General features: G+C 47.3%; 1 protein-coding gene across 3 annotated transcripts in view; it reads right to left on the bottom strand.

The window, feature by feature from the left end:
- The window catches only part of IL34 (interleukin 34), a 75,915-nt gene that overhangs the window by 10,912 nt on the left and 42,063 nt on the right, over positions 1-22,940 (bottom strand). For all 3 annotated transcript variants that reach the window (XM_003280921.4, XM_030829557.1, XM_030829550.1), the window contains exon 2: positions 1,926-2,351. In XM_003280921.4, coding sequence (XP_003280969.1) covers positions 1,926-1,953 — 28 coding nt within the window. In that variant the 5' untranslated portion in view covers positions 1,954-2,351. The remainder of the gene's footprint in view (positions 1-1,925; positions 2,352-22,940) is intronic.

Here is a 22,940-nt window from a genome sequence, read left to right as displayed (position 1 = left end):
CCAGAAGCCACCAGGAGCTGGAAGAGGCAAGGGAGGCTCCTTCTCAGCACCTCTGGAGGGAATGCAGCCCTGCAGGCACCCTGATCTCACACTTCCGGTCTCCAGAACTGTGAGACCATACATTCCTGTTGCTCTAAGCCACCCGAAGCTTTCTAATTGGTTATGGCAGCCCAACTTCCTCAGCACCCCAGCCCCTGGGCACCAGCCCCCACCTCAATCTGCTGCTCTACCTCTCCCTCATCCCCCAGCCAGTCTTTGCCTGGTCCTAAGGCCCACTTCCTGGAGCTTTTTCCCCTCTTCCTTTTCTTTTCGTTTCTTTTTTCTTTTTTTTTTTAAAGACCAGGTCTCACCCTGTTGCCCAGGCTGCAGTGCAGTGATGCAATCCTTGCTCACTACAGCCTCAACCTCCTGGGCTCAAGTGATCCTCCCACCTCAGCCTCCTGAGTAGCTGGGATTACAGATGTATGCCGCCACACCTGGCTAATTTTCCTTTTTTTAAGAGATGGAGTCTTGCTATGTTGCCCAACCTGGTTTCAAACTCCTGGCCTCAAGCCATCCTCCTGCCTTGGCCTCCCACAGTGCTGGGATCACAGGCGTGAGCCACCAGCCCAGCATCCCTTGCCTTTCATTCGCACCTCCACCTCCAGAATGACCCTCATTCCCTCCTGTGCAGACGGTGACAACAGTAACTCCTACAAACACTGCCAGACTGATCTTCGAGAGCAGAGGAACTCCCAATCACGATACCACCCGCGCCGGGCTCTCAAATCCTCCAGGGCTGCCTGCTATGGGGAGGGAGGCACACTTTGCCCAGCTTTCAAGGCCTCAGCCAGCCAGGTCCAAACCAGCTCCCAGCCTGGCCTCACCATCCCACCGCCAAACCTTTGCTCACACTGGCCCCTCTCCCTGGAACATGGGCCTCACAACCCCAGGTCTACCTGTGTGAACACCACCCCACCTTCTAGAACATTTCCAGTAGCCCCTCCCCCACGCTGCACCCCTGCTTCTCATGACCTAGGGGTTTCCAGAACATGGGGTCCAGCTGGGTCCTTCCACCCGTCCTTAATGTCCCAACCCTTTGTTGTATATTTCCACAAGAGCCAGGGTGGACCCAACTCTTCTTTGAATCCCTCACAGGCTCATACCCCGAACCTCAAACAGTTCCTGAGCACTCAACCCTGTGCCAGGCGTTGGAGACAGAGGCACGAGACAGCAAGGTCCTTGTTGTCATGGCAGTGACTCTGCAGTGGGCACGTGGGAGGCACCAGAAAAATGTGTTGAATTTGAGTGAATTGAACTGAACCTTGGAGACTGAGGGGATATTGGTCTGGCCTCCCACCCAGCAGGCATAAGAGGCTTCCAGATCCTTTTTTTCCTTTCTGTCCTCATTTCAACTTATTTTTTTTTTTTTTTTTTTTTTACCAACAGTGTTATCTTTCTGCTTTTTAATTCTGTTCTATTATGGAGGGAGGGTTGGAGGGGAACAGGCTGCCTTCTCCAGGCACCTGGCTGCTCTTCTGCTGTGGGTCTTGGGTCCCTGGACACTTTCACCGGCCCCTGCCCCCCTCCACCGGCCATACCGAGGACTCTGCCGCTGCTGCCCGCCCGGGGCTCCCCAGCAGCCACAAGCCTGGAAAGGTGAGATGCCGCCACCTACCCCCAGTGCCTGCCCCGACCTAAGACCACCCTGAGGACCTTGCCTGCCCAGCCAGGACTGCCCACCCAGCTTGCCTGTCGGAGCCTAAAGTCAGCGGCAGACAGGGCAGATGGTGGCCGTGGGAATCCCAGAGGGTGTCTGCAGTCCGGCTGGGAAGCATCGCAACTTCTCACCAGCAAGAATGCCCTGGTTGCTATGGTTACGACAGATCCTGGATCTAGGCCAAGGCCTCCCAGGGCAGGTCCCTAGGGACCCCCCCACTACTCACAGTGCAGCCAGGCGAAGCCCCGGGGCATGGTGGTGTTCCTCGTCCCCGAGAGCTCAGGCGCTGTCCCCAGCAGTGTGTCCACAGAGGCCTAAGCACGGCCTACATGGCCTCGGGGCAGCAGAGGTGGCCACTGAGTCAGGGAAGGGCTGGCTCTGGAGGAGTGGCCGGGCTGCGGGAGCGGGCAGGTGCCCCAAGGGCAGCAGCTGCCCTTATCTGCCCGGCAGCGTGGAGGACAGCCGGGGGGCGGTGGCTGCGAGTCCCATGGCAGCCCAGAAGCCGGTCTGAGCTGGTGGCTTGGGGGTCTTTCGGGGTCTTCCTTTCCAAGGAGCAGGAGGAGAGAGTCCCTAGCAGGCCCCTCGGAATCTGGGGCTGGGTGACGCTTTCTGTGATTTCTCCGACTGCAGCTGCTCAGTGTGAAATCTGGCTCTGGGAAGAGAAAGGAGGAGAGAAACTGATTATGTAAGAGCAGCGCTGCCACTCAGCCATCAGCCACAGTGCATACCGCACCCACGGCCTGCACAGGACCACCCAGCCCTGGCAGCTGGACACGGCTCACATGGGAAATGACTTCAGGATGTCCAAGCAGCCCTGGCCCATGAGTGAGTTACGATGACACCAGCTGGCAGCCTGGGGCCTGAACAAAAGCAGGACCCAGGAATGAACAGGTGGTTTGAGTTCACACGTCGAGGGCCATGGTAGAGTCCATGAATGACTCAGGCTAAAGGACAGGTTTAAAAGGCAGACGAGCTCCCACTCCGAAAACAATGCCGGACGCGATGGCTCATGCCTGTAATCCCAGCACTTTGGGAGGCCAAGGTGGGAGGATTGCATAAGCTCAGGAGTTAGAGACCAGCCTGGGCAACATAGTAAGACCTGAGTTCTATTAATAAAAAAAAAATTAAGAAAAAAAAATTTTTTTTGAGACGGAGTCTCAGGCTGTCATCCAGGCTGGAGGCAGTGGAGTGATTTTGGCTCACTGCAGCCTCCACCTCCTGGGTTCAAGCAATTCTCCTGCGTCAGCCTCCCAAGTAGCTGGGATTACAGATTCGCACCACCACGCCTGGCTAATTTTTGTATTTTTAGTAGAGATGGGGTTTCACCATGTTGGACAGGCTAGTCTCAAACTCCTGGACTCAAGTGATCTGCTGTCTTGGCCTCCCAAAGTGCTGGGATTGCAGGCGTGAGCCATCGCCCCCGGCCAGGGCTAAGGTCCTTACATTCAATGAATCTCTCACAACAATCTCATGGAAGCAAAAAATCTCAGTTTATCAATGAGGAAACTGAGGCCCAGAAAGGTTAAGACACTTGTCCAAGGTCATACAGCTTGTAAGAAGTGTGACAGGAACTCAAACTCTGTGGGCTGGTGGCTGCTCCCAAAAGTCGACACCCACACAGGGCTCAGCGTGTGTGCATGGTCCTCCCATCTGCCCCTCTGGACTCTGCAAGGTCTGGACCATTGTCTCCGTTCTGCAGATGAGGCTGGAATTCCGTCTCTGATTTAGTTCTCTTCCATTCTCTTCCATCCCCTCGCCTCCTCCCTGTCTCCCCTCTGGTGGGGGGAAATGACTACAGAGTGACACCATCGGGGGACAGCAGGTATGACTTGGGCATCTTCTTCATTGTGTGATCCATGGTGTCACCAAAGAATGCTGGCCCTTACCCTGAGAGGTGCCCAGCAGGCAGGCAGGGCCTTATAGAGAGAACATGGGTTATTCAAGTTAATCCCTTATGCAGTCACCCTGAATCTCAGTCCCAGTCACTGCCTGCTGCTGCTCCTCTTCCTCACCCTTCCTCCTCCTCCTCCTTCCTCTTCCTCCTCCTCTTCCTCCTTCTTCCTCCTTCTCTTCCTCCTCCTCTTCCCTCCTTCTTCTCCTTCCTCCTCTTCCTCCTCCATCCTCCTTCTTCCTCCTCCCTCTTCCTCCTCCCTCCTCTTCCTCCTCCTTCCCCTTCCTTCCTCCTCCTCCTCCTCCCTTCTTCCTCCTCCTTCCTCCCTCTTCCTCCTTCCTCTTCCTCCCTTTCTCCTTCCTCCTATTCCTCCTTCCTCCTCTTTCCTTCCTCTTCCTCCTTCCTCCTCCTCCTTCCTCCCCTCCCTCCTCTTCCTTCCTCCTATTCCTCCTTCCTCCTTTCCTTCCTCTTCCTCCTTCCTCTTCCTTTCTCCTCTTCTTCCTCCTTCCTCCCTCCTCTTCCTCCTTCCTCCTCCCTCCTGTTCTTCCTCCTCCTCCCTCCTGTTCTTCCTCCTCCTCCCTTCTCTTTCTTCTCCTCTCCCTCCTCCTCCGTCTCACCCTGGCAATTCCCCTGCTGTTACAGCATCACTATGAACACTAACCTATCTAGAACATTTAGTTGTCATTAGTTTGGGAATTTTTTCAGGTTTATTGGGAGCTAATTTACATATGCTACATTTTACCCTTTTCAGTATACAATTCTAGAAGTTTTTAGCAAATTCATAGAGCTGTGTAATTACTATAATAATCAAGATACAAAACATTTCCATCTATCCAAAAAATTCCTTCCTTTATAATGGAAGTTGTCTAAACAAACTGAAACAAGGTAGAATAGAGTAACAGACCCCCACATAGCTGTTACTCAGCTTCAAAAATTGTCAGTCTGGCGGGGTGCAGTGTCTCACACCTATAATCCCAGCACTTTGGGAGGCCATGGCGGGTGAATCACTTGAGGCAGAATAAACTCCAAGGAGAAGGGGAAAAAACTAACAACTTCAAATACCAAAAGAAAAACAAAAAAGTTATTTCCACAGAGTTGTCCATCAAAGGTCAGGAGTTTGAGACCAGCCTGGCCAACATGGTGAAACTCTGTCTCTACTAAAAATACAAAAATCAGCCAGGTGTGGTGGTGCATGCCTGTAATCCCAGCTACTCAGGAGGCTGAGGCATGAGAATCACTGGAACCCAGGAGGCGGAGGTTGCAGTGAGCCAAGACTGTGCCACTGCACTCCAGTTTAGGCAACAGAGCGAGATTCTGCCTCAAAAGAAAAAAAATGATCTTCTGTCATTCCAGTTTCACTAATCCCCCAATTTTTTTTTCCAGGAATTTTTTAAAGCAAATCTCAAACATGCCATTTCACCAGTATGTAGAGATTTTTAAAATATATAATCACAATATTATTATCACACAACCCTCAAATTAATAACTCTTTAATATGATTTCATATAGAATCTATGTTCAATTTTCCCTGGTTATTTTTTAAATCTCTGATGTGCATCTTAAGTCTTTTTTCTTTCTTTTTAAAAATCAATATATAATTTGCATGCCATAAAATTTACCATTTTAAAATGTACAGGCTACTTATGATGGCTCACACTTGTAATCCCAGCACTTTGGGAGGCCAAGGCCGGGGGATCGCTTGAGCCCAGGGCTTTGAGACCAGCCTGGGCAACATAGTGAGAACCCGTATCTACCAAAAAAAATTTTTTAATTAGTTGGGTGTAGTGGCACAGGCCTGTGGTCCCAGGTACTTGGGAGGCTGAGGTGGGAGGATCACTTGAGCCAGAGAGGTCAAGGCTGCAGTGAACCATGATCATGCCACTGCACTCCAGCATGGGTGACAGAGCAAGACTCTGTCTCAGAATAAATAAAGTGTGCAACAGCCAGGTGTGGTGGCTCACTCCTATCATCCCTGCACTTTGGGAGACCAAGGCAGGTGGATCACCTGAGGTCAGGAACTCGAGACCAGCGTGGCCAATATGGCGAAACCCTATCTCTACTAAAGATACAAAAGATTAGCCAGGTGTGGTGGTACATGCCTGTAATCCCAGCTACTCAGGAGGCTGAGGCAGAAGAATCACTTGAACCCAGAAGACAGAGGTTGCAGTGAGCCAAGGCAGTCCCACTGCACTCCATCCTGGGTGACAGAGCAAGACTCCATCTCAAAAATAAATAAAAATAAAAATAAATAATACAGTGTAAAATTTTGTGGGTTTTTAAAGTGTACTCGCTAAGTTGTGCAACAGTCACCATTATTTAATTACAGAACATTTTCATCACCCCCAAAATAAACTCTGAACTCATTAGCAGTCACCCCCTATTCCCTCTTCCTCCCAGCCCCTGGCAACCACTAATATTCTTTCTGTCTCTATAGATTTGCCTATTCTGGACATTTCATATAAATGGGATTGATTATGCAATACGGGACCTTTCATATCTGGCTTCTTTCGCTTAGTGTGTTTTCATTAATTTTGTAGCATGTTATGAACTGAATGTTTGTGTCTCTCCAAAATACATGTGTTGAAGTTGTAACCCCTAATGTGGTGGTTCCTGGAGATGAGGCCTTGGGAGGTAATTAGGCTTGGATGAGGTCACAAGGACGGGGTCCTCATGGTGGGATAATGCCTTTATAAGAAAAGAAATCAGGCTGGGCCCGGTGGCTCACACCTGTAATCCCAGCACTTTGGGAGGCCAAGGCAGGCAGATCACAAGGTAAGGAGTTCGAGATCAGCCTGATCAACATGGTGAAACCCTGTCTCCACTAAAAATACAAAAATTAGGTAGGCGCAGTGGCAGGTGCCTGTAATCCTAGCTACTCAGGAGGCTGAGGCAGGAGAATCACCTGAACCTGGGAGGCAGAGGTTGCAGTGAGCAGAGATCATGCCACTGCACTCCAGCCTGGGCAGCAGAGTGAGACTCCATCTCAAAAAAAAGAAGAAAAGATAAACATCAGAGTGCGCTCACTCTCTCTGTCTCTTTCTCTCTCTCTGTCTCTTCCCATACTCACACAAAGAACAGGTCATGTGAGCACATAGTGAGAAGGTGGCCATCTGCAACCCAAGGGAAGAGGCTTCACCGGAAATCAATCATGCTGGTGCCCTGATCTCAAACTTCCAGCCCAGAGAACGGTGAGAAAACAGATTTCTGTTGTTTAAGCCACCCAGTCTATGGTATTTTGTTATGGAAGGTCAGGTAAACTAAGACACAGCATGTATCCGTACTTTACTCTTTTTATTGTCAAATAATGCTCCCTTGCATGAATATCCCACATTTTCTTTGTCCATTTCAGATTGTGTTGCTTTCTGGCTTCCTCCAAAGGTAACTAATGAGGATTTTTAGTGTCATTTTGAAATTATTAATTTTGGCCAGGCTCAGTGGCTCATGCCTATAATTCCAACACTTTGGGAGGTTGCAGGGGGGTGGATTGCTTGAGCCCAGGAGTTCAACACCAGCCTGGGCAACATGGCGAAACCCTGTCTCTACAAAAAAATACAAAAATTAGCCAGACATGGAGGATTGCACCTGTAGTCCCAGCTACTAGGGAGGTTGAGGTGGGAAGATCACTTGAATCCGGGGAGGTGGAGGCAGCAACAGGCCATGATCATGCCACTGCACTCCAGCCTGGGCAAAAGAGTGAGATCCCATCTCAAAAAGAAAAAAAAAAGAAAGAAACGAGGGAAGGAAGGGAGGGAGGGAGGGAAGGAAGGAGGGAGGGAAATAATTTTTTTTAATTTATGTATTTCAATCCATTTAAGTTACTTTAAAGTCAGGCTTATTGAAGTGTAATTGATGGACAGTGAAGCTCACCTTCTTTAAGTATACAGTGCCCTTGGTTGGTTAACTTTTGGGCTGTTTCCACCTTTTGGCCATTATGAATAATATGGCTATGAAAGTCCATGTGCAAATTTTTGTGTAGATATACATTTTCCTGTTGTTGTTTTGAGATGGAGTCTCGCTCTGTTGCCCAAGCTGGAGTGCAGCGGTTTGATCTCAGCTCACTGCAACCTCTGCCTCCCAGGTCCAAGTGATTCCCCTGCTTAGCCTCCCAAGTAGCTATTATTACAGGCATGCACCACCACTTCCAGCTGATTTTTTTGTATATTTAGTAGAGACAGGATTTCACCATGTTGGCCAGGCTGGTCTTGAACTCCTGACCTCAAGTGATCTGCCTGCCTCGGCCTCCCAACGTGCTGGGATTACAGGTGTGAGCCACCATGCCCAGGCAACGTTTTCAATTCTCTTGAGTATATACCTATATACCCTGTATGTACATTCAGCCTTTTCTGGAAAAAGCAAAACTCCAGGGACAGAAATTAGATCAGTGACATCCGAAAATGGGGAGTGGGGAAGGGGATTGACTGAGAAGGGGCACAAGGGAATTATGGGAGGTGAAAGAAATGCTCTAAATCCTGAATGAGGTATTGGCATATTATTTGTTGAAATTTATCCAACTGTATGCTTAAAGAGGATGAGCATTACTGTACATCAACTATACTTCAAAAGGCCTGACTTAAAAATAACTAATTGATTGAAATATATATATTTAAAAATTAACTTTTTTTTGTTTTTTGAGACGGAGTCTTGCTCTGTCACCCAGGCTGGAGCGCAGTGGCAAGATCTCAGCTCACTACAACCTCCACCTCCCGGGTTCAAGAGATTCTCCTGCCTCAGCGTCCCAAGTAGCTGGGATTATAGGCACGCACCACCACATCCGGCTAACTTTTGTATTTTTAGTAGAGACAGGGTTTCATCTTCTTGGCCGGGCTGCTGTCGATCTCCTGGCCTCATGTGATCCACCCGTCTCAGCCTCCCAAAGTGCTGTGATTACAATTGACACAAGGTAACATAGCAAGACGCTGTCTCTACAAAAATACAAAATACAAAATTAGCCGGGCATGGTGGTGTGCACCTGTATTCCCAGGTACTCAGGAGGCTAAGGCAGGATAATTGCTTGAGCCCAGGAGGCCAAGGCTGCAGTAAGCCACGATGGCACCACTGCACTCCAGCCTGGGTGATAGAGTGAGACCCTGTCTCAAAGCAAAGCAAAACAAAACAAAACAGAACAGAACAAAAAGTCTAGCACACACAATTATGTACAGTACCTGATACTTAAGCATGATAATCAACTATTAAATTTATTCTTCCTAAAGTTTTTCTTTTAACAAGTGTCCCTGGTCTATAGCTTAGAGTTTCCTGATTGCAGATTCATGGCCCACTTCAACATGTTCCTCTTTTTTTTTTGGAGACAGGGGGTCTCCCTCTGTCACCCAGGCTGGAGTGCAGAGGCGTAATCACAGGTCACTGAAGCCTCTACCTCTTGGGCTCAAGGGATCCTCTCACCTTAGCCTCCTGAGTAGCTCGGACTACAGGCATGCACCACCACACCTGGCTAATTTTTATTTTTAGTTTTTGTAGAGACAGGGTCTCACTATGTTGCTCAAGCTGGTCTCAAGCAATCCTCGACCCTGGCCTCCCTAAGTGCTGGGATTAGAAGCATGAGTCATCACGCCTGGCCTCCTCTGTCTTCTGTTTCTGCATGTTTGCTGTGGGAACAGGCTCAAGCTCAAGCCCTTTGTCAAGATACAAGTGGTGCTGTGTTCTTTCAACAGAAGGCACATGACAACTGCGCTCCACTCTGCTGATGTTGGCAGCCAATGCCGCTTAATGCCTAGTTGCATTAATTCACTGAGGGCTGCTAAATGTGATATTCTAATTCATCTTGCTTTCTGATAAAGTCTTTCCCCATGAGGCAAGCAAAGGCAGTAGCAGATCAACAGCTTTGCCAAGATGTCTGATATAAACAGAATATTGTGCTTTCCTCCTATTTCTGGCCTCTGCCTGAAATCAGATAGTCTCCAGGCCTATGGAATTTGTTTTCAAATGCCTGCTTCTCAAACAAGATTGGCTGGGTTCTGGACATGCATTTTCCCATATGACCCAAAGACATCTGAATGAATTTGATCAAATACACTCCTGGATCCGGGCTGTACACTTCTGGTGGTTGCCACCTATCTGTGATCAATGTCAGCACATCTGGAAAGCTCAGCGCCACACCATATCCCAAGGGCATCTCCCAAGCCAGAGTGTTCTCAGGTGAAACAAAACATGAAAATCCATGCCAGCTTTACAAGTGACAGAATCACCAAAACAGGGCGATGCCTTAGCATTTCCTAACTTAGAGCCGGGTGTCTACCACAACACCCTTGAGCCAGATCTACCTACACGGAGATAGATTTCCCTGCCTTCACTCACTTTTTTTACTTAAACTAGTTTATTTGTTTAAAAACAAACAAACCGGGCTGGTGCGGTGGCACACACCTGTAATCCCAGCATTTTTGGAGGCTGAGGCAAGAGGATCGCTTGAGCCCAGGAGTTTGAGACCAGCCTGGGCAACATAGACCTAATCTCTACAAATAATTTTTTTTAATTAGCTAGATGTGGTGGCATATCCACAGTCCCAGGTACTCAAGAGGCTTGATCCCGGGAGGTCCAAGCTGCAGTGAGCCGTGGCTGACACAGAAAGACCAGCCCGGGTGACAGAGAAAGGCCTTGTCTCAAAAAAATAATAAGTATAAAATATCATGGGAAAGCATATGCAGCTATTGGGAGGATAAGAAACCACCAATCAGGGGACCAGGGAGACAGTGGGGGAGTCAGAAGGCAGGAAAGTTTCCCCAGGGAAGGGGATGACTCCAGTTCTTTTCTTTTTATCTTTTTTCTTTATTTTTTTTAGGTAGGATCTTCACTCTGTTGCCTCAAACTCCTGGGCTCAAGTGATCTTTCTGCCTCAGTCTCCCAAGTATCTGGGACTACAGGTGTGCACCACCATGCCTAGCTAAGTTTTACAATTCTTTTGTAGAGACAAGGTCTCGCTAAGTTGCCCAGGCTGGTCTTGAACTCCTGGGCTCAAGTGGTCCTCCTACCTTGGCCTCCCAAAGTGCTGGGGTTACAGGCATGAGCCATCGCGCCCAGCCTGATTCCAGTTTTTAAACCTCCCAGAGAGCTCCCTCTGGTTGGAAGCAGGGCTAATTCAAAAGCAGCCCATGGCTTCTGGCAGAGTACATGGGTCCTCTTTTTACACTGATTTGTAGTATGGAGAAAGACCCAGAAATATAGTCTAAAATAATTTTAAAGAAGAAAACAAAGCTGAATTCCTGGGATATCCACTGCACTGTTTACACTTGAAGCAAAAACAAAACAAAACAAAACAAAACACCTGGAAACCACCTATATGTCAAACCACAGAAAAGCAGTTAGCAAAATCTGAGAACTGGTATATACTGAGTGCTGACCATGTGCCGATTGCTTTAAATAGAGCATAGCAAAATAATTAATACCTTTTTATCCTTGTAGCAACTGTGAGAATCAAACCTCCCAGTCTCTGAAAAAAGTCAGATTCAAAGAAGACAGAGGAAAGAAGTCTCTTCAATCAACACTGTGTAAACTATTTGACATCCTTATATATGTATATAAAAAAATAAACTCAACCCTTATCTCATACCACATATAGAAATTAACTTGGCCAGGCGCAGTGGCTCAGACCTGTAATCCCAGCATTTTGGGAGGTCGAGGGGGGCAGATCACCTGAGGTCAGGAGTTTGAGACCTGTCTGGCCAACATGGTAAAACCTCGTCTCTACTAAAAATATAAAATCAGCCGGGCGTGATGGTTTATGCCTATAATCCCAGCTGGGGAGGCTGAGACAGGAGAATTACTTGAAACTGAGAGGTGGAGGTTGCAGTGAGCTGAGATCACACCATTCCAGCCTGGGCAACAAGAAAATAATCTCAAAAAATAAATAAATAAAAAGAAATTAACTTGACATGGACCATAGACTTAATTGTAAAACTTCTAGGAGAAAATCTTGGTAACTTTGATTTGATTCTTATATATGACACCAAAAGCATAAACCACTTTAAAAAATGGGCAAGGATCATCCATGCAAAGCTAGAGGCGAAAAGAAAAAATAAATTAAAAAAATTAAAAATGGGGAACTGGCGGCCGGGCATGGTGGCTCCCAGCACTTTGGGAGGCCGAGGCAGGCAGATCACGAGGTCAGGAGATCGAGACCATCCTGGCTAACACAGTGAAACCCCGTCTCTACTAAAAATACAAAAAATTAGCCTGTAGTCCCAGCTACTCGGGAGGCTGAGGCAGGAGAATGGCATGAACCTGGGAGGCGGAGCTTGCAGTGAGCCCAGATTGCGCCACTGCACTCCAGCCTGGGCGACAGAACAGAACCCTGTCTCAAAAAAAAAAAAAAAAATAGGGAAGGGGCAATAGGTGCTATTTAGAATCATGTTATGTTGTTATATTATTCTTCTTCTTCATTTTGTTTTGTTGTTTTGTTTGTTTGAGACAGGGTTTCTCTCTGTTGCCAAGGCTGGAGTGCAGTGGCACAATTGGGCTCACTGCAGCCTCGAACTCCTGGGCTCAAGGTATCCTCCCACATTGCTAGGACTACAGGTGCACTCAATCATGCCCAGCTAATTGTGTGTGTGTGTGTGTGTGTGGTGTGTGTGTGGTGTGTGTGTGTGAGACAGAGAGAGAGAGAGAGAAGACAGGGTTTCCTGTGTTGCCCAGGCTGGTCTCAAACTCCTGGTCTCAGCCTCCCCAAGTGCTGGGATTATAGGCATGAGCCACAACACTAGGTCAGAGTATTCATTTTTTACAGTTACTATCTATGTCAAGCAATGTGGATCTTCCATTTATGCTAGTGATACAAAGTTTCCTTTTTAAATAAATGTGGTTAAGTTTCTAGACTGTAAATGAACCAAGGGAAAACATGCAGGTATAAAATACAGACCCTGGGCCCGGCGCAGTGGCTCACACCTGTAATCCCAGCACTTTGGGAGGCTGAGGCAGGGGGATCACTTGAGGCCAGGAGTTTGAGACCAGCCTGGTCAATATGGAGAAACTCTGTCTCTACTAAAAACACAAAAATTAGCTGGGCATGGTGGCACACACCTGTAATCCCAGCTACTTAGGAGGCTGAGGCAAGAGAATTACTTGAACCTGGGAGGTGAAGGCTGCAGTGAGTTGAGATCATGCTACTGCACTCCAACCTGGGCAACAGAGCCAGACTCTGTCTCAAAAATAAAAATTGAAAAAAAAAAAAAGATACAGACCCTGAAGCTAGACCTTTTGGGTTCAAACTCTGTCTCCACCTTGCCTTGGGCAAGGTGAGGATCACTCTTTTGCCTCAGCCTCATCTGTAAAATGGGCTTGATACGAGATTCTGACCTCAAAGGGCTATGTAAGGATTTACTGGATTTCTATATACAGAAAACTTAGAACATGAGCTGGCATACAGTACATACTATCTTGATATTTGCTATTGTTATAATTACTCACTCATATTACTAATAGTAAAAAAATGGGTTTTGGAAAAACACAGGCTTTTTCTTTTATTTTTGAATCATTTCCCCTTTTGCTGTTGTTTTTGTACTATCAATAGAGATCTGTGAGCAAAATACTTACTTGATTGTGAAAGAAGGCAAGAAAGAAACCCAGCATGGGACCAGTCAACGGGACCCTTGAACACTGGAAACAGCTCCTGCTCAAGGAAGCTGCCGATGTTCTGCTGAAGGACTCCAGCTTCCGACCTCTGACCCCTGACCTCCAACCTCTGACCTGTGACTAGCAAGGGGACTCAAGAGTAAAAGAATAGACTGTGGAGCACCCACACTGGTGCTGGGACAGTAGACAAAGGGCCTCCAACAGGCCTTTGTGCTTCCTGAGAGCAGCAGGAGACAAAAGAAAACAAAGCAAAAAGGAGCGGCGTAGGCTGCAGCAGCTGGAGGGTGTTTAGCTTGAGAGCTCTGTGATGGAAACCTCTGCAGAGGGGTTATCCCCTCTATGGATCAAAGAAAATATCTGTCGCCAAGAAAATCACTCTTTGAGTTCTCGGGATGCATAGTAATGGGGCCCTCCACGTTACCCTTGAGAGTATAAGCTGGAATTGTCATTTTGGAAGACTGGTGATTCTAACAAAGTTAAACACATACCTAGCCTCTGACCCAGCAATGCCACTCTTAGAATTTAACCTAGAAAAATCAAACTCTATGGCCACAAGACGAATGACCAGGAATGCGTATTGCTGCTGTATTCATACTATGAATCATAGGCACTTCTGAAACTGAAAACCATCCAAATATCCGCCAACAGAAGACTGGACATATGAACTGTGCCATAATCAGACAGTGGAATATTACTCTGAAATTAAAAGGAACAAACTGCTGATCTGTGCAGCAACAAAGATGAATCTCAAAAACATTATTTTGAGCAAAAGCAGCCAGACACAAAAGCATGCACACTACATAATTCCAGCTATTTGAATGCAAGAACAGGCCAGTAAACTAATCTATGGTGATAGGAATCAGAACTGTGGTTATCCCAGATGGCTGGTGGTGGTAAGAATCTGACTGGTAAGGGGCATTAGGGAACTTTGGAAATTTTTTTTTTTTTCCCGGAATCTTGCTCTGTCACCCAGGCTGGAGTTCAGTGACAGGATCTCGGCTCACTGCAACCTCCGCCTCCTGGGTTCAAGGGATTCTCCTGCCTCAGCCTCCTGAGTACCTGGGATTATAGGCACGTGCCACCACACCCAGCTAATCTTTGTATTTTTAGTAGAGATGGGGTTTCACCTTGTTGGTCAGGCTGGTCTCGAACTCCTGACCTCAGGTGATCTGCCCGCCTTGGCCCCGCAAAGTGCTGGGATTACAGGCGTGAGCCACTGCGCCCAGCATGGAAATGTTCTATCTCTTCTTTGTTAGAGTGGTGGTCACATTGGTATATATAATTGTCAATAAAACATATCTGTACTGGGTTGAACAGTGCCGCCTGCCTCCAGTTTGTATCTTACCTGGAATCTCAGAATGTAACCTTGTTTGGAAACAGAGTATTTGCAGACATCGTTAGTCAAATTAGAGTGAGGTGATACCAGATTAGTAGGCCCAATCCAATGACTGGTGTACTGATAAGAAGAGAGAGATGGCCGGGCACAGTGGCTCACACCTGCAATCCCAGCATTTTGGGAGGCCGAGGCAGGCAGATCACTTGAGGTCAGGTGTTTGAGACTAGCCTGGCCAACATGGTAAAACCCCATCTCTACTAAAAATACAAAAATTAGCCGGGCGTGGTGGTACACGCCTGTAATCCCAGCTACTCAGGAGGCTGAGGCAAGAGAATCGCTTGAACCCAGGAGGCAGAGGTTGCAGTGAGCCAAGATCACGCCACTGCACTCCAGCCTGGGTGACAGTGCGAGACTGTCTCAAACAAAAAAAAAAAAAGAGAGAGAGAGACTCAGGGAGAAGACCACGTGATGATTGAGTAACTGCAGTGAGGTCCACAGGCCACACAGCACCAGGAATTGTACACCAGAAGCTGGGAAGAGAGACAGGAAAAGATCCTCCCCTCAAGCCTTCAGAGAGATCATGGCCTTGCCAGCACCCTGATCATGGATTTCTAGCCTCCAGATCTATGAGAAAATACATTTCTGTTGCTTTAAGCCACCAAATGTGGTACTTTCTTACAGAAGCTCTGGGAAACTACTATACCACCAAACTGAACATTTAAGATTGTGTATTTTGGCCAGGCACAGTGGTTCACACCTGGAATCCCAGGACTTTGGGAGGCTGAGGTTGGAGGATTGTTTGAGGCCTGAAGTTTAAACCAGACTGGGCAGCATAGGGAGACAACGTCTCTAGAGAAAAAAATTTTTTTTTTTTTAATTAGCTAGGCGTGATGGTGCTCACCTGTGGTCCCAGCTACTCAGGAGGCTGAGGCAGGTGGAACGCTTTAGCCTGCGAGGTCAAAGCTGCAGTGAGCCATGATCATGTCACTGCCTCCAGCCTGAGCAACAGAGTGAGACCCTGTCTCAAAAAAAAAAAATCAGTCTGGGCACTTGTAATCCCAGCACTTTGGGAAGCCGAAGAGGACAGATCACTTGAGCTCAGGAGTTTGAGACATGCCTGGGCAACATGGTGAAACCCTGTCTCTACTAAAAATACAAAAATTAGCCAGGCATGGTGTTATGCACCTGTGGTCTCAGCTGCTAAGGAGGCTAAGATGGGAGGATCACTTGAGCCCAGGAGGTCGAGGTTGCAGTGAGCCATGGTTATGCCACTGCACGACAGCATGGGTGACAGAGACCCTGTTTCAAAAAAGATATATATATATATGTCCTGATAAGACACATTTTAAGTAAGAATTTTAAGTAAGTTATACTCCAATTTTAACAATAGAAAATTCCTCGTTGGAGGCTGACTCTCTTTTCGGACTCAGCCCGCCTGCACCCAGGTGAAATAAACAGCCATGTTACTCAAACAAAGCCTGTTTGGTGGTCTCTTCACACGGACGCACATGAAATTTGGTGCCATGACTCAGATCGGGGGACCTCCCTTGGGAGATCAATCCCGTCCTCAGGCTCTTTGCTCCATGAGAAAGATCCACCTACGACCTCAGGTCCTCAGACCAACCAGCCCAAGAAACATCTCACCAATTTCAAATCCGGTAAGCGGCCTCTTTTTACTCTCTTCTCCAACCTCCCTCACTATCCCTCAACCTTTCTCCTTTCATTCTTGGCGCCACACTTCAATCTCTCCCTTCTCTTAATTTCAATTCATTTTCTGGTAGAGACAAAGGAGACACGTTTTATCCGTGGACCCGAAACTCCAGCGCTGGTCACGGACTAGGGAAGGCAGCCTTCCCTTGGTGTTTAATCATTGCAGGGACGCCTCTGATTATTCACCCATGTTTCAGAGGTGTCAGACCACGCAGGGATGCCCGCCTTGGTCCTTCACCCTTAGCGGCAAGTCCCGCTTTTCTGGGGAAGGGGCAGGTACCCCAACCCCTTCTCTCCATGTCTCTACCCCTTCTCTGCCTTTCTGGGGGGCAAGAAACCCCCAACCCCTTCTCCTTCACCCTTAGCAGCAAGCCCCACTTTTCTGGGGGAGGTGCAAGTACCCCAACCCCTTATATCTCTGCCCCTCTACCCCTTTCCCGCTTTTCTGGAGGTTAAGAACCCCCGAACCACTTCCCTCCGTGTCTCTACTCTCCCTTTTCTTTAAACTTGCCTCCTTCACTATAGGCAACCTTCCACCCTCCATTCCTCCTCCTTCTCCCTTAGCCTGTGTTCTCAAAAACTTAAAACCTCTTCCACTCACACCTGACCTAAAACCTAAATGCCTTATTTTCCTCTGCAATGCTGCTTGACCCCAATACAAACTCAACAGTAGTCCCAAATAGCTGGAAAACAGCACTTTCAATTTTTCCATCCTGCAAGATCTAAATAATTCTTGTCGTAAAATAGGCAAACGGTCTGAGGTGCCTGACGTCCAGGCATTCTTTTACGCATTGGTCCCTTCCTAGTCTCTGCCCAATGCAACTCATCGCAAATCTTCCTCCTTTCCCTCCCGCCTGTCCCCTCAGTCCCAAACCCAAGCGTCGCTGAGTCTTTCTAATCTTCCTTTTCTACAGACCCATCTGACCTCTCCCCTCCTCGCCAGGCCAAGCTAGGTCCCAATTCTTCCTCAGCCTCTGCTCCTCCACCCTATAATCCTTTTATCACCTCCCCTCCTCACACCTGGTCCAGCTTACAGTTTCGTTCCGTGACTAGCCCTCCCCCACCTGCCCAGCAATTTACTCTTAAAAAGGTAGCTGGAGCTAAAGGCATAGTCAAGGTTAATGCTCCTTTTTCTTTATCCCAAATCAGATAGTGTTTAGGCTCTTTTTCATCAAATATAAAAAATCCAGCCCAGTTCACGACTCGTTTGGCAGCAACCCAGAGACACTTTACAGCCGTAAACCCTAAAAGGTCAAAGGGCCGTCTTATTCTCAAAATACATTTTATTACCCAATCTGCTCCCGACATAAAATACAATTCAAAAAATTAAATTCCGGCCCTCAAACCCCACAACAGGATTTAATTAACCTCACCTTCAAGGTGTACAATAACAGAAAAAACTTGCAATTCCTTGCCTCCACTGTAAGACAAACCCCAGCCACATCTCCAGCACACAAGAACTTCCAAACGGCTGAACTGCAGTGGCCAGGCGTTCCTCCAGAACCTCCTCCCCCAGGAGCTTGCTACAAGTGCCAGAAATCTGACCACCAGGCCAAGGAATGCCTGCACCCCAGGATTCCTGCTAAGCCGTGTCCCATCTGTGCGGGACCCCACTGGAAATCGGACTGTTCAACTCACCTGGCAGCCACTCCCAGAGCCCCTGGAACTCTGCCCCAAGGCTCTCTGACTGACTTCTTCTCGGCTTAGCGGCTGAAGACTGACGCTGCCCGATCGCCTCGGAAGCCCCGTAGACCATCACGGACGCCGAGCTTTAAGTAACTCTCACAGTGGAGGATAAGTCCGTCCCCTTCTTAATCAATACGGAGGCTACCCACTCTGCATTACCTTCTTTTCAAGGGCCTGTTTCCCTTGCCTCCATAACTGTTGTGGGTATTGACAGCCAGGCTTCTAAACCTCTTAAAACTCCCCAACTCTGGTGCCAACTTAGACAATACTCTTTTAAACATTCCTTTTTAGTTATCCCCACCTGCCCAGTTCCCTTATTAGGCCGAGATACTCTAACGAAATTATCTGCTTCCCTGACTGTTCCTGGACTACAGGTGCATCTCATTGCCACCCTTCTTCCCAATCCAAAACCTCCTTTGTGTCCTCCTCTTGTATCCCCCCACCTTAACCCACAAGTATAAGACACCCCTACTCCCTCCTTGGCGAGTGATGATGCACCCCTTACCATCTGATTAACACCTAATCACCCTTACCCCGCTCAATGTCAATATCCCATCCCACAGCATGCTTTGAAAGGATTAAAGCCTGTTATCACTCGCCTGCTACAGCATAGCCTTTTAAAGTCTATAAACTCTCCTTACAATTCCCCCATTTTACCTGTCCTAAAACCAGACAAGCCTTACAAGTTAGTTCAGGATCTATGCTTTATCAACCAAATTGTTTTGCCTATCCACCCCGTGGTGCCAAACCCATATACTCTCCTATCCTCAATACCTCCCTCCACAGGCCATTATTCTGTTCTGGATCTCAAACATGCTTTCTTTACTATTTCTTTGCACTCGTCATCCCAGCCTCTCTTCGCTTTCACTTGGACTGATCCTGACACCCATCAGACTCAGCAAATTACCTGGGCTGTACTGCCACAAAGCTTCACAGACAGCCCCCATTACTTCAGTCAAGCCCAAATTTCATCCTCATCTGTTACCTATCTCGGCATAATTCTCGTAAAAACACACGTGCTCTCCCTGCTGATCATGTCTGATTAATCTCCCAAACCTCAATCCCTTACAAAACAACAACTCCTTTCCTTCCTAGGCATGGTTAGTGCGGTCAGAATTCTTACACAAAAGCCAGGACCACACCCTGTAGCCTTTCTGTCCAAACAACTTGACCTTACTGTTTTAGCCTAGCCCTCATGTCAGCGTGCAGTGGCTGCCGCTGCTTTAATAGTTTTAGAGGCCCTCAAAATCAATAAGCATGCTCAACTCACTCTCTACATTTCTCATAACTTCCAAAATCTATTTTCTTCCTCATACCTGACACATACTTTCTGCTCCCTGGCTCCTTCAGCTGTACTCACTCTTTAAGTCCCATAATTACCATTGTTCCTGGCCCGGACTTCAATCTGGCCTCCCACGTTATTCCTGATACCACACCTGACCCCCATGACTGTATCTCTCTGATCCACCTGACATTCACCCCATTTCCCCATATTTCCATCTTTCCTGTTCCTCACCCTGATCACGCTTGATTTATTGATGGCAGTTCCACCATGCCTAATCGCCACACACCAGCAAAGGCAGGCTATGCTATAGTACAAGCCACTAGCCTGCCTCTTAGAACCTCTCATCTCCTTTCCATCGTGGAAATCTATCCTCAAGGAAATAACTTCTCAGTGTTCTATCTGCTATTCTACTACTCTTCAGGGATTATTCAGGCCCCCTCCCTTCCCTACACATCAAGCTTGAAGATTTGCCCCCACCCAGGAATGGCAAATTAACTTTACTCAACATGCCCCGAGTCAGATAACTAAAATACCTCTTAGTCTAAGTAGACACTTTCACTAGATTAGTAGAGGCCTTTCCTACAGGGTCTGAGAAGGCCACGCAGTCATTTCTTCCCTTCTGTCAGACATAATTCCTCAGTTTAGCCTTCCCACCTCTATACAGTCTGATAACAGACCAGCCTTTATTAGTGAAATCAGCCAGGCAGTTTTTCAGGCTCTTAGTATTCAGTGAAACCTTTATATCCCTTATGGTCCTCCGACTTTAAGAAAAGTAGAATGGACTAAAGGTCTTTTAAAAACACACCTCACCAAGCTCAGCCACCAACTTAAAAAGGACAATACTTTTGCCACTTTCACTTCTCAGAAGTTAGACCTGTCCTCAGAATGCTACAAGGTACAGCCCATTTAAGCTCCTGTATAGACGCTCCTTTTTATTAGGCCCCAGTCTCATTGCAGACACCAGACCAACTTAGACTGTGCCCCCAAAAAACTTGCCATCCCTGCTATCTTCTGTCTTGTCATACGCCCATTCACCGTTCTCAACTATTCATACATGCCCTGCTCTTGTTTACACTGCCGGTTTACACTGTTGCTCCAAGCCATCGCAGCTGATATCTCCTGGTGCTATCCCCAAACTGCCACTCTAAACTCTTGAAGTAAATAAATAATCTTTGCTGGCAGGACTATGCTGAATCTCCTTAGGCACTCTCTAATCAGATGTCCTAGGTCGTCCCAATTCTTAGACCTTTTATACCTGTTTTTCTCCTTCTCTTATTCCATTTAGTTTTTCAATTCATACAAAACCATATCCAGGCCATCACCAATCATTCTATAGGACAAATGTTTCTTCTAACATCCCCACAATGTCACCCCTTACCACAGGATCTCCCTTCAGCTTAATCTCTCCCACTCTAAGTTCCCACGCCACCCCTAATCCCGCTTGAAGCAGCCCTGAGAAACATCACCCATTCTCTCTCCATACCACCCCCCAAAAATTTTCGCCGCCCCAACACTTCAACACTATTTTGTTTCCTTTTTCTTTTTTTTTTTTTTTTTTTTTTTTTTTTTGATACAGAGTCTCGCTTTTCACCTAGGCTGGAGTGCAGTGGCGCAATCTCGGCTCACTGCAAGCTCCGCTTCCCGGGTTCACGCCATTCTCCTGCCTCAGCCTCTCCGAGTAGCTGGGACTACAGGCACCCGCCACCACGCCCGGCTAATTTTTTTTTGTATTTTTAGTAGAGACGGGGTTTCACCGTGGTCTCGGTCTCCTGACCTCGTGATCCGCCCGCCTCGGCCTCCCAAAGTGCTGGGATTACAAGCGTGAGCCATCGCGCCCAGCCTATTTTTCTTATTAATATAAGAAGGCAGGAATGTCAGGCCGCTGAGCCCAAGCCAAGCCATCGCATCCCCTGTGACTTGCACGTATACACCCAGGTGGCCTGAACTAACTGAAGATCCACAAAAGAAAAATAGCCTTAACTGATGACATTCCATCATTGTGATTTGTTCCTGCCCCACCCTAACTGATCAATGTACTTTGTAATTCTCCCCACCCTTGAGAATGTACTTTGTGAGATTCACCCCTGCCCACAAAACATTGCTCTTAACTTCACCGCCTATCCCAAAACCTATAAGAACTAATGATAATCCCACCACCCTTTGCTGACTCTCTTTTCGGACTCAGCCCGCCTGCACCCAGGTGAAATAAACAGCCACATTGCTCAAAAAAAAAAAAAAAAAAAAAAGAAAGAAAGAAAGAAAAGAAAGAAGAAGGAAAGAAGAAAGAAAGAAAGAAAGAAAGAAAGAAAGAAAGAAAGAAAGAAAGAAAGAAAGAAAGAAAATTGCTCGTTGGAAACAGCAAGCTGATGACGAAGGCTCCAACCTGGCTCATGCTTCATCAAATGAGACAGAACCCCCAAAAGAAAGCCAGCCCAGTGCTACTCTGAATTCACCTTGAGGGGCAGTACTTGGCGACTGACCAGCCAGATGCCTCCCATAGCTCTCCCTTCTTGCTCATCTATCACAAAAAAAAGTCCCTTCTGCCCACAGCAAAAATGCCCCCTTCACTCTCTCAAACACAAACACCACATGGTCTCTGTGCAGCACTACCCCAGAGATCCACTTTACAGATGCTCCATTGGAAAGCCACTGGCCCGCTTATAAGAGCACTCCCTTCCTTGAAGTTTAAGCCCTCAGGACCACCTGGTCAGGAGCCGAGAGCATTGGCCCAGCTCCTCTTCCCATTCATTCACAGATGTGTTCCTCGAAATGCCCACCTGAAGGAATCTTCAGCTCCATTCCTTTGGTTCCTATAGCCTAAACACTTACAAAAGGAGATTTTGTTTTTAACTTCATTATTTTGCTTCATGGTAGAAGCCTAGACCTTGAGAACAGGCCCATCATTTGTCTAAGCACACCTTGCAGATATCTGCATGAGGATTAGGGTCAGCGAAGGTCAGAAATGGCCGCTGAATGCAGAGACCACCCAGCCCAATCCCTACTGCATGATCTCATCCCCACAGGCTCTTCCATATTCACTGGTGCTTACCATGTCCCAAGGAAGTTTCCAAGCATTAACTAATTGCCTCCCAACGAGGCTGGAGTTGGGAACTATTATCTTCTCTCTCTCAATCTTTTTTTTTTTTGAGACAGGGTCTCACTCTGTCACCCAGGCTGAAGTGCAGTGGCACGATCTCCACTCACTACAGCCTTGACCTCCCCAGGTAATTCTCCCACCTCAGCCTCCCAAGTAGCTGGGATTACAGGTACACAACAGCACACTCAGCTAATTTTTGGTATTATAATTTTTTTTTTGTTGAGACGGGGTTTTGCCATGGTGCCCAGGCTGGTCTCAAACTCCTGGGCTCAATATTACTATCTTCTCTTACTGATGACGAAATGGAGGACCAGAGGGATGAGGTAACTTGTCTGAGGTCACACACAACAGTAAGCTGCACAGCAGGGACCGTCTTAACCACTGGGCTACCCTGCCCAGTGTATAACTGCTTCTAGGGATTAAGTACCATATTCTCCAGTGACCAAGAACCTAAAGGTTTTTCTTTGTTACTGGCCAAAACTATTTTAACTTTTTTATTTTTCCACTCTCCTTGAGAAACACTAGGGAAGTGAGTCCCAAGTTTAGTTTTATAACAGCCCAGAGACTCTAAAAGGTCATTGGGACATCCTCCAAAACATTATATAAACAAAGCTGAGTATAACAGGATAAAGATTCTTTGGTTTTGTTTTTAACATA

Source organism: Nomascus leucogenys, chromosome 2 (assembly GCF_006542625.1).
Source record: "Nomascus leucogenys isolate Asia chromosome 2, Asia_NLE_v1, whole genome shotgun sequence".
Lineage (NCBI taxonomy): Eukaryota > Metazoa > Chordata > Mammalia > Primates > Hylobatidae > Nomascus > Nomascus leucogenys.
This window is presented reverse-complemented; position numbering and strand designations above follow the sequence as displayed.